The sequence below is a fragment of the Mustela putorius genome, unplaced genomic scaffold, assembly GCF_011764305.1.
Source record: "Mustela putorius furo isolate JIRA1106 unplaced genomic scaffold, ASM1176430v1.1 tig00000228_pilon_pilon_pilon, whole genome shotgun sequence".
In the NCBI taxonomy this organism is placed as follows: Eukaryota; Metazoa; Chordata; class Mammalia; order Carnivora; family Mustelidae; genus Mustela; species Mustela putorius.
The window spans coordinates 32367923-32379993 of NW_025421322.1; the positions used below are offsets into that span (position 1 = coordinate 32367923).

The 12071-nt window shown below is 51.2% G+C and overlaps 1 protein-coding gene across 1 annotated transcript in view; it reads right to left on the reverse strand.

Moving 5' to 3' along the window:
* The window catches only part of KCNQ3 (potassium voltage-gated channel subfamily Q member 3), a 293154-nt gene extending 284805 nt beyond the window's left edge, over positions 1-8349 (reverse strand). Inside the window, exon 1 of the mRNA XM_004743662.3 lies at positions 7459-8349. Coding sequence (XP_004743719.2) covers positions 7459-7850 — 392 coding nt within the window. The 5' untranslated portion in view covers positions 7851-8349. The remainder of the gene's footprint in view (positions 1-7458) is intronic.
* Positions 8350-12071: the final 3722 nt, after the last annotated feature.

Sequence of the window (12071 nt, forward strand, 5' to 3'; positions counted from 1 at the left end):
GGAGTCCATGCTCAAATTTTCTTATCTGTCCTTATAACAAATATCCTGTATTGTTATTTATTTTTCAATCTGGGATCAAATTAAGAATCATGAAAGTCACTTGTGTTTTTTCCAGCTTTACTGAGATATAATTGACATACAACATCATGCAACTTTAAGCATACCATGTCATGATTTGATGCACACACATGTAATGAAATGACTACCACATAAGGTTCACAATCATACCCATCACCTCACACAGTTACCTGTGTGTGTACGTGAGTGTGATGAGAACTTTCAAGATCTACTCTCTGACCAACTTTCAGATACACAATAGAGTATTGTTGACCACAGTCCCCAGGCTATACAATAGATCTCCAGAACGTATTCATCTTATAACTAGAAGTTTGTACCTTTTAACCACCTTCACCCATATCCCCCAGCCCCGAGCCACTGGCAGTCACCAATCTGATCTCTGTTCCTAAGTTCAGTTTTTTTTAAGATTCTATATATGAGTGAGATCATGCTGTCTTCGTCTTTTCTCTGCCGGACTTAGATTTCTTAACATAATACCCTCAAGGCTTATCTCTGTCTGTGTCATCAAAAACAGCATGATCTTCTTTCTTATGGTTGAATGGCATTCCATTGTGGGTCCATACCACATTTTCGTTACCCATTCATCCATCCGTGCACATTCAGATTATTTCCTTGTCTTGTCTGCTAAACGTTTTGCTGCAATGTCCACTGGGGTTCACATTCTTTAAGACAGTGATTACATTTCCTTCAGACAGACCCCCAGAAGTGGGATGGCTAAATCATCTGACAGTTCTATTTTGGATTTTTTGAGGAACTTCCATACTGGTTTACGTAGTGTGAAAACTGTATACCAATCTACCTCCCCACCAACGGTGCATCAGGGTTCCTTTTTCTCCATATCCTCACCAACACTTGTTATTTCTTGGCTTTCTAAAAACAGCCATTCTAACCCCTTCTTGGGGCTTTAATTTGCATTTCACTGATGATGAGTAGACGTTGAGCCCTTTTCATGTACACATTGGCCACGTGTGTATCTTCTCGTCTATTCAGGTCCTGTGCCCATTTTTTAATAGGACCATTTGCTTTCTTGTTGTTGAGTTGTAGGAGTTCCTCATATATTTTGGAGATTAAGCTCTTACCAAATATAGGATTTACAAATATTTTCTCCCGTTCTGCAGGATGCCTTTCCATTTCGTTGTTTGCTACTTTTCCGTGCAGAAGCATTTTAGCTTGATGTGGTCCCATTTGTTTACATGCACACACTGCTTTGGGCTGTCATGGCCCTTTGAGCTGCTTTAACTGAGACCATTCTTGTTTATTCTTCCGACAGGGACCACTTGGAGACTGTGCCAGACATCTTGTGGCGTGTCCCACAATGTGAGTTTGTTTATTATTTCGTCATGATTGGTTTCAGATCATTTTAGGCACGACTGCAGGTATGTTGTTCATTTCCACTGAATTATTCCGGAGGAGGGTAAGGTCAGTTGGATTCATTATGCACAAATTCGATGACTGATTCAAGGCACGTCTGCCAGGTTTTTCTTCTTACCTAGGTGATTCACAGGTATATCACAGTTTGAAACATCTTGCTGCTACTCCGTGTGTACATAACCTGCAGACCAGCTGCTCTGCTTTCTCCTGGGGATTTTTTTTTTTTTTTTAAAGTAAATTCTATGCCCAACATGGGGCTCAAACTCACCACCCTGAGATCAAGAGTCTCATGCTCTACTGACTGGGCCAGCCAGGCGCCCCTCCCCTGGGGACTTTTCAGAAGAGCAGCTGTACATAGCGCCTCACCAGCAAGGTAGAGTTTCAGTCTCTGTTACCTTTCTTCCGCATCATCTGCCACTGGGGACAACAGTGACATGGTGAAGACAGCAGTATGACAGAGATCCCAGCTCTGCTGCTTAGGTAGCCCCAAGGGTCTGGACAAATCACATAACTTCTCAGAACCTGTTTTCATATCCAAAGGAGAGAGGCTCTACCCTCCCTTCCAGCACTGATGGCCACCTGCCATGAGCCTGGCTCCTGGACAGTGATGTCCCAGCTACCTGGAGTCACAGACCCTCCCAGTGCACCCCCTCCCTGGGGTCCAAGGCACCTGCTACTCTGGGCACTTGCGGTCAAGTGCCTTTCTTGACTCCTTCATTCGACTTCAGGGGTTTGAAAGTATCATAAAAAAAGGAAAGCCAGGAAGAAGGCAAGGAGTTCAGAAAAGGGAAAAAAAAAATAGAACAAGGTCATTAGAGGGGGGAGAGGGTCATGGATTTGATGAGAGGAGCAAGAAGAAGGCAGATTCAATAGGATTGGGAGGAGAAGCAACAAGGAACCAGTATTTACTATCTGCAGTGGTTGGGGGAGGTCACCGAGAGGATGTGATCGCCAGGTGACTGTAGGGCTGGACCTCACTCACTCTCCACCCCCGCCGCCCCGTCCTGGGACTGTGCACTCCCTTGTCCACTGTAAGCACAGTGGGAGCTGTTCCAAAGACGCAGCCTTGCGATTAAGGTGCTGCAGACGTTGTCTGTATTGTGTCTATTACTGAATCCCATTAAGGACTCTCTGAAAACCTTTAAGATTCTGGAGAGTGGGTGAGGAGACCTACTCATCTTTCAGTGCCAGAGACAAGCGTTGAATATAAGTCCCCTTGCTTATGAAACCTGCCACCTAGGGATCTAGAGTGGCCTGCCTCCTTTTTCTCTTTCCCCTTGCCCTCTGTCTGCAGAGCGGGCCAGTTTCAGATTCAACACCGGGAACGCGCAAGGTTGCAAAGCAGCACAAGGCAAAGTTTAGGTGTTGTCTATCATCACCTCAATTAAATTTCACAACAGCTCCCGGGAGGTAGGCCTGACTATCTCTGCACCAGAAATCAAGAAACTGAAACCCAGGAAAGTGAGCAAATTACTCCAGGTCACACAGCCAGGGAAGAGCAGATTGGATTAAACCCGGGTCTGACTCCAAAGACCAGCACGCTCTTGCAGCCGGATAAAGACGGGCACAGTGATACCACACCTCACACCTGTCAGCACAGCTAGTATCAAAGGAAAAAAAAGACAAAAACAGAAACCAAATAGAAACCGAGAGAAACAGTGTTGGTGAGGATAAGGAGAAACTCAAAGCCCTGCATGGTGTGGGCAGAAATGCAAAATGGTGGAAACGCTGGAATGGAGGGAAACAATGGAAAACAATATGGAGGTTCCTCAAAAATTAAAAACAGAGCTACCACATGATGCAGTCATCTCACCTTTGAATACGTATCCAAAGAACTGAAATTGGGATCTGAGCGATATTAGCACTCCAAGTTCAATGGAATACTGTTTGCAATAGCCAAGATGTATGGACGAGCTCCTTGTCCATCGACAGATGAATGGAGAAAGAACGTGGAATACTGGTCAGCCTCTCAAAAGAGGGGCTAGAGAGCCTTCAGTCAATAGGCTAAGACCACCAGTCAGCCCTGTGCATTCCAAAGTACTGGCTGCTGGGTTCTTGTGCCCCACCTCCCAGCCTTGCCTGCCCCCACGTCCCCAGGGGCCAGCCCACTTCCGAATGCAAACAGTGGGTATTTCCTGTGACCATGTTCCTTTGGTCCTTTAACAGGTGAGTGAGTGGTCAGACCCAGCTGGCCGCCGCAAGGTGGTGAGGGCAGCAGGAGGCTTGTGCACAGTATCCATCCAGCAACAGCGCCAAGAGGAAGCCAGCACCTCTCTACTGACAGGCTAGGGAAGGGGAGTCCTGGGACAAAGTCAGAACACAACAGTGGTTTGTGCTTTTCAGGAGACCCCTACTCAGATTCAACCGATGACTATTCCATCTCTGGTGTTGGGCTCATTTCATTCACAGGTGTTAAGCCTGAACACCGCCCTGTGACAGGGCCCTGTAATCATCCCAACCTCCAGGCCATGCAAAATCGCAGAGGCCTCAGGGGGTCCAGATGCGAGCTCCAAGTTCCAACACGCTCTCCACTACAGCAGGATCCTTTTCAAGCTCAGGAAGCAGAGAAGGGAGCAGCCTCACTGAGGTCAAAGCATGGTCCCCTACCCTGTCCTCTCCCCAACTTAGTCCACTTTAAGACTTCTGCAAGCTATTCTTTTCACTAAAATCCTTCTGTGGGTTTGGTGATTGTAGTGATAAGATAAAGCCATAGCAAGCAAAGTCCTGGGGAGCCTTCCACTCACCCAGTCAGTGCATGCTTGCCTGCTAACCACCACAGACCCTGCAGCCTGCTGGAAACAGAAAGCCAAAGAATACTATGGCCCTATCCCCAAGTAGTTCTCGTTCAATGGCAGAGATAAGTAAGCAGATCAATTTAGTATAAGGCGCAAAATCCTACAGCTGAGAATGTTGCAGAGGAGGGCGATTCTAGCTCAACTTGGGGTGGGAGCGGGGGGGGGCGGGGGGGGGGGGCAGCAGAATGCTTCCCAGAAGAAGCCACATTAGAGCTGGATCAAGGTGAAAATGAGTAGCCAGGAAAAAACAAGGATGAGCATTTAAGGCAAAGAGAGCATGGTTAGGTAGGGTGGGGGGGTCTTTGGTCTCCGCATTTGCTGTAGTCTACCTTCAGGACAGGAATGGGGTGGGCGGGAGGTGTGGATCGCATCTCATGGGCCTGATTCATTAAAAAAAATAAAATAAAAGCACGCACTAGACTGTGAACCCACAGCCAGCCCAATTTCCTGGTCCCCTTATGCTATTAGCTACAGCCCAGAACAGGATAATGGATGCTTCGAAGCACGAATTACAGTGCCTCACAAAATCCTGAATCATCAATGAAAAGTTCAATTTGTTCCCTTGACTGCACTTGAGGACAAATGTACAGTGCATCTACTAACTAGATAAGCTTCAGTTTTAGGAGTTCACACCAAGCCCAACAAGGTTTCCTATATAATTCCCAATGAATCAGAAGCTGCCATCCACCACTGCCTGAGCCCACTCCGCGTGTCCCAGACACCGCGCTTCCCTGGATTCTGACTAAACCCTGTTTTGTTTCCAAATCCCATTTCTAGCCCTTGCCAGCTGTGAGCTAGCACGTGGAGGCAGAGGTATTCTTAGGAGCCCTGTGTTATCAGAGAGGTGAAGGGCACCCAGTGATGCCCAGTGAAATACCAGAGCCCTGCAATTGTTGGCGGAGGGTCAGAACTGGGATCCAACTCAGAAACACAGTTGAGGTCCCTCACCGTGAAACTCACTGAGGTCAAAGCATGGTTTGCAAGCAACACTGCATTCAGATGTTAGCAGTCAAAAACGCCGCTGTGTGATCTTGGACAAGGGGTTCCACTGGAGTTTCCTTACTCTCATCTCTAAAACGTAGACAGTAATTCCCACCTCATAAGATCCCGGAGAGAGTTCGATGAAATAAATGATTTGCATGTCTGAAAGCATCTGGCTAGGTCTTCACCTCTTCCTTATGCCACACTCTCAGATTTTCCTGGTCCTCTCTGGGAAACAAGGCTACAGATTTGGGCATTCTCAAATCTGCTTCTGCACGATGGAATAATCCGAAAGAAGGAGAAGATCAAGGCTCTGTCAATAACAGGCCTTAGATATCCGCCCCCGCCCCCAGGTTGGGCAAGGCAGAGCAGGGGTGCTGGCTAGGAATGGTGGGAGGTGAACAAAGAGGGGCCCCACAAGCTACAGTGGAACCCCAGGTTTGGAAGTCAGCCAATAAATAGTGAACGCCATTTACACGCAAAAAGACATATTGAGTCTCTGTATGTTTGTGTGCACTCAAATCCGCACCATTTTTTTTTTTTTTACTATAACAATCCAGTATCAATTTAACTAACCATTTAATTTAACTGAAGCTCCTTCGGTTCATTTGAACTAAACACAGTGCTAGAAACAGAGAAGAATATATTTTTCATCCATTTTTATCCCCCGAAGAAAGCAAATGGAAGAGTAACCCTTGCTAGCCCTCTCTTCAGCCACTAACACCTGCAAATTCAGGCAGAAGTGGACGCCAGACGCTGGACCATCCCAAATCCACGTTCTTGGCTGGATGCCCCCCTCTCTGCTGCCAGTTCCTCAGTTTCAGGGAGGCATCCTCTCCAAGCTTCTATAACCTCCCAGAGAAACCTGTTGCCAAGTCTGAGGTCCTGTGCAAACGCCCCCACCTGGTGGCCAAATCTGGAAAAGCCACTGCAACCAAAGATGATTGGCAGGTAGCAACTCCAAGGCTCCCTGAACTCTCCAGGACCGCAACAGTCATGGGTCAGTCGGAGTAGGACACAGAGGAATATTCACGACTAAAAGCACAGAAAGGGTCAAAGTTATGGCCAATTCCCCGCCAAAACCCTGGTAACGTAGGGCTTCCCAAGAAGCAGCCATCAGAATGACTAAGCCACAGACAGGAGGCTGGGGTAACTGGAAATGCCCTGCCAGCCCTGGGCTGTCTGGTGACAGCTCTGATTTTCTCTCTCGGGTGAGGAATCACCACTATCATCCTCTCCCCTCTCCCCCAAATGCAAGAAGATTTCCTGTCCCGAGTGTCAGTGCAGAAGATAGTTCCATCTTCCTTCCCTGGCAACACATTTTCATTCTGACTAGCAAGGAGATGCTTTCTAGGGGAAGGGTGCCTGGGGTCAAAGCTCCAGTCAGGCCCCATCATATGGCCAGCACCCTTGTCCAGCCAAAGTGAGAGAAGGGGCAGCAGCTGACCTTGAGGGGATATCAGGACCAAATCATGGAGATGCCTCAGCCAAAATAACCCCCAGCCCTCCTCTCCTGGCACTGTTAAGCCTCAGCTTCTCTGTCTAGGCTGCAGCCTAAGAGATTCTCATTCTCTTATATTCTTTCTCCTACTCATTAACTCCCATAAAAATAACCCGAAGACACTCATTTTGCCCAGTCCAAGCCCCCAGCTAGAGCAACACCAGGTTCTATACCAGGATGGAGCCCTAAGGAGTAGCACAAGCAAGCGATTGATACCCGCGTTCATGCGCGCGCTCGTGCACACACGCGCACACACACACACACCCCACTGTGGGCAGTGTACCACTCCCATCCCTAACTCTGGGATGCATCATCTAAACTCAGTAGCGATCCCAGGAGAAGGGACCCACCCCAAGCAGAAACACAGAGCGTATGGAAGGGATCCGCTTTATCTTGTTCATCCTCCACGTTAACTGGAAAAGAAAATTCATTCTTTTAAGCTTTGATACCATCATCCGGAGAAGATGCCATAAATGCGCACCCGCGCGCACACAAACACGCCAATCTGATCTCCAAATTAGCTGGGGAACCACGCTTGGATCCTCTAAGCCGTGGTGCCCAACACCTAGAGAGTGGCTCACAGACACACGGACACACACGGCGGAGAAACACGGAGGATAGACTGTCCTCCTCAGCCGACGGGCGTCCCTGGGCTTTAAGGCCCCGCAGCCGTCCTGGCCGGAGCCCCCACCCCGAGCCCCAGCCCGCGCCGCCGAGCGGCTGGGTACTCACACGAGCGCGTGGTAGAGCAGCGCCCAGCCCCGCGGTCTCTCGAGGGCGTCGTAGATCAAAGTTTGGATGCGCCGGTACTTGGCGTTGTTCCTCTTGACGGGGCGGCTCAGGGGGGTCTTGGCCAGGAGCCCGATGCCCTGCGGGGTCCTCCGCAGACCCTCGTCGCGGCCGCCGCCCTCCAGCAGCAGGGTCCCGTCTTTGTCAGCTCCGGCCCCGAGCGCCAAGGTGACTTGCTCCACGTCGCCGGGCGCCAGCCCCACTTTCCGCTCCTCATCGCCGGCCGCCGCCGCGTCCCCTCCGGCGGGGTTAGCGGCCCCGCCGCCGCCGCCCCCGTCGCCGCCGCCGGCAGCCGCCCCCGCCGCCCCCGCCGCCCTGCGCGCCTTGAGCCCCATCTGCCTCGCCCCCGCCGGCCGCTTCGCCTTCTCCGCTGCTGCTCCTGGAAGAAGGGGCGCTCGGGGTGCGTGGATGAGGCGGCGGCGGCGGCTGCAAGCCCAGGAACTCCAATGCCATGATCCGCGCGCCGCTCCCCACCCACCCCCCCAAAAGCAAGCAAAGGAGGGCCCCCCGGGGGGCAGGGGAGGCCAGGCAGCGGGAAGGGGTCACATCCCGCACAGGTCAGCCGCGGGACCCCGAGGGGCGCGAGCCGCGGACTGCGGGGAGCGGGCGAGGGCGCGCGAGGCTGGCGCGGAGGCGCTAGGGCGCGCGGCGGCGGGAGCCTGGCACCGGCGCTCCGGGGCGGCGGCGGCGGCGGCACCCGGGCCGGCGAGCCCGAGACAGCATCGCAGTTTATTTACAAGCCCGGTGCCAACCGCCCGCCAGCCCGCCAGCCACACGCGCCGCCGCCGCCTCCGCCCTCCTCCGCACTCCCCCCGCCGCGCCCCTCCCCGCCCGCTCCAGCCTCAGCCCCGCAGCAAACGCCTGGAGCCAGCGCGCCGCGGGCCGAGCGCACGCCGCCGCCGCCCCCCCTTCCCTCGCCGGGGTGGGGCCCCATTGTCCCGCCCCGTCGCGGCGGGAGGCCTTCGCGGCGCCCCGCCTCCCCCCCCCCACGCCCGCTCCGCCGCCCCCCACCTCGGAGCACCCTGCGGGCGGTCTGCGCTGAGGCCGCCGAGCCGGGCTACCCTTGTTCCCGTGGGCGTTAGGGCTTTCCCCGGACTGGGCGCGGGGGCAAGGAGGGGAAGGCGCGGAGGGACTGAGGCAGGGGGTTCCTCTGTCGACCTTCGGCGCTGGCCTGACTGCTGCAGCTTTCTGATCACTGGTCACCTCCCAACCCTGCTTTTTGGCATTGGAAGTAAAACCCAAGTTGCTGGGTTTGCCAAGGCCAAGCGCGCCCTGAGCCCACAGACTCTGGGGGGGCTCCCTGTTCGGTTTCTGATTCAGGGTGGACATTGCCGCCCTCAACCCCCTTGGCCCTTCGCCCTTGCCGGCTCTGGCAAGCAGAGGGTTGAAGAAATACAAAGAACTCGCGGAATTGGCTTGGCTTCTAACTTGGACTCTAGCAAGCCATTCCCTCTCTTGCCTGAGCCTGTTCATTCATTCAATTGCTAAACCCTAAGTGAGCTTCTTTTGAGAGGGGCAGTGTTCTCTGACCTGAGCATGGCAGATCCCTGCACTCCGAAAGCTTGCATTCTGGAAAGATAGAAGACAATAACGGAAAACAAACATATATAGTGTAATTGCCAAGACTGGTGGATGCTTTGAGGAAGCAAAAACAGCGTGCTGTGCTTGAAGCAGGGAATTTTTTTTACATTGGCTGATCCTGGAAGGTCTCCTTGTGGAGGTGACATTTGGGGGTAAGACCTAAGTGATAAGCTGGGGCAACTATGGAACCGTCAGGAAGAGCATTCCAGGCAGCAGAAGAAGGAGCTCAAAGATGAACTGTGGCTTGAGTGCATTAAGTGCAGAGGAAGGGGAGCCCACAGTTAGGCAGGGACTAGATCACCTTAAATCAATGGCAGAGGTCGGTGAGGGTCCCCTGGACTTTGAACCTAACATCTCCTTCGCCCATGGCCACCACCATTACAGAGATCCTGCTGCTCCCTGGTACCTGGAGCCTCCCTCACTTCCCACTCTCTCCAGGCTTGTCTTGGGCAGAGGGAGGGGTTATGGGCAAGGCCGAGTCAAGGGTCCTTGGCTTATGGGAGCCCCCAGAAGGCCTGCAAAGGAATGCCAGGAGTTGGCCAAAGAGAGGGAGAGAGAGAAAGGGAGGCGACTGGAGGAGAGGGGAGGTAGGATGGGGGAGGGGAAAGGTACGGAGAGAAAGAAGGGAAAGGGCAAAAAGGGAGGGGAGAGAAGGAAGAGTGAGTGTGGGAATGAGGAGGCAGGAGGAGGATCTGTATGAAATGAATGCCAGAGCGGAGAGCCTCAGAAATCTCAACCAATAAGGGTAGTTTTGAGAAAGGAGTTAAACCATACGCAGCCTGAAATCATGGAACAGTGTTGTGTAGGCAAAGAAGAACTAACCACTCAATGCTACAGAAGAATTTGTCCAGAAAGTGACTCTAATATGGGACCTTCATATAGAATAAGAGCCTCAGCCTGACGGAGAAAGATTATTCCTCGGCCGGTGGGCTGCGGGATGCACTTTGTGAAGACTTTATCAACTGCCTTCAGACCTGTGACTGCAGTCACAGGAGAACCCCCCACTAATGCTTATGAAGAGAGAGGTGCTCAGCCATGAGTTAGTTGGAGGCTGGTAAGTAACCAGTCAGTGCAAACTCTGGAAAGAAGAAAACGGGCAGGGAACCGGCTTAGGTGAGAGAAGCTCCACATGGAAGCTGCACAGCCCCCTCCCCCAATCACGCTCCTGAACATCTGTTTTCCCTCCCAGTGCACCAGCGTGAGTGGGTGAGCTTTTCACCGTGGTCCTGTCCCAGCCACCTAGGGAACAAGTCCATCCTTCATGTTTGAGCCCCTTTTCTAAAGTCGCCCTCAGTCCCTTCCTATTTGGTTAGTTAAGTTTATCACTGCCTCAAGTGATCCTCTCTGCATTTTGTTTACTACTATCTCACTAAGCAGGAGCAGGGACTGCAGCCTAGAAGGGTGCCTGCTGTTTAGTAGGCTCTCAATACCTGTTCATGAATGAATGATGAATAAGTGAATTCAGAATGTAAAGCCGCAGAACAATGCTTGGCTCACAATGCAACACTGGCTGCATGTTTGTGTATGAGATTTCGGGTTTTGTCTTCTACCATTGGGAAAGTCTTTATTCTTAGAAAGTCTTAGTACTCATTGCAACTCAAGTAACATGGTGACAGAAAACATTTTGACAGAATTTAAAATAACAAGACTCACCAGATAAGCATCAAAGGAGATTAGTCGAGGACCCCATAGAAGACACCATTACGGTGCAATTAATCAAACGTTCAGATTTTCAGAATAACATTGGGAACCCTCCAGCATGTGAGGAGACTACTATTTTTTAAGTATATTTTTTAAAGATTTTATTTATTTATTTGACAGAGATCACAAGTAGGCAGAGAGGCAGGCAGAGAGGAGGAAGCAGGCTTCCCGCTGAGCAGAGTGTCCGATGCAGGGCTCCATCCCAGGACGCTGAGATCATGACCTGAGCCAAAGGCAGAGGCTTTAACCCACTGAGCCACCCAGGCGCCCCAGGAGACTACTATTTTGATGAAAGCTGCAGATGGTCAGTTATTAATGTTTTAAGATCAAGTGCAGGGGCTAAGTTTGTGCCTCCCACAAAATGTGAGGTAAAATCACTATCAAATTCATAACTTGGATCCAGTTAAATCCAATGATAGGGAAACTGCTATGTAGTTTGAAAATTGGTTTGCTTAATGGTTTTAAAATCCAATGCAGAGTGTTGTTCAGATAGGAGGCTTGGAAACGTCATGGAAAACAGGATGCAGTCTTGGTGCCATTTGGGGGACTATGTAATCTCAACACTCCATAGCACAGATTCCAGTTAACTGAAGTCAAATGTCCTAGATTCCATTGAGAGGAATCTTCTTTGAGGCTTAAAATCCCCGAGAACCTCAGGTACCCAGTGGGAGTTGGTACCATGACAGAGTTCAGTGACACAGTATCCATAAGGACCAGACTGGGGCCATGGTACAAACAAATTCCGCTGCTGGTTTTCATCCAAGCTCTGCACAACCTCAGTGTGTGACCTTGAAAACTCAACCAACTCTTAGTCTTCAGATTTGCCACCTGATACCCCTCCCCTTGCCTTTGATTTGTTCCCCTTTTCACTGGTCTTCATCTCACTGTACATTAGGACCGATGAACTGCTTCTCTCTTGCAGGTGGGGAGACTTCCTGGGAAGGAGTAAGGAGAGAGAAGCCAAGAGACCTTCTCTGAGCCTCAGTTCCTCCCTCTGTACATCCTGCTTCCCCAGGGGTGTAAGCCTCCCGTGACGAGACGCACAGAAACATGCTTGCTGAGAGATGATGCCCAAGTGACGATTTCTGTAATTGAAGGAGCGGGACAGAATCTCAGGTTCGTGGGCACAAGTTAAAGGGGCCCCTACCCACTCTCTCACCCTGTTCCACACAACGCATTAAATGACTGTCTTGGACCATGTTTAAATTTGTTATACAAGAAGTGCCTCATCGTTGGAGAGGAATTATGAAATACAAAGCAGCAAAAAGGCAGCA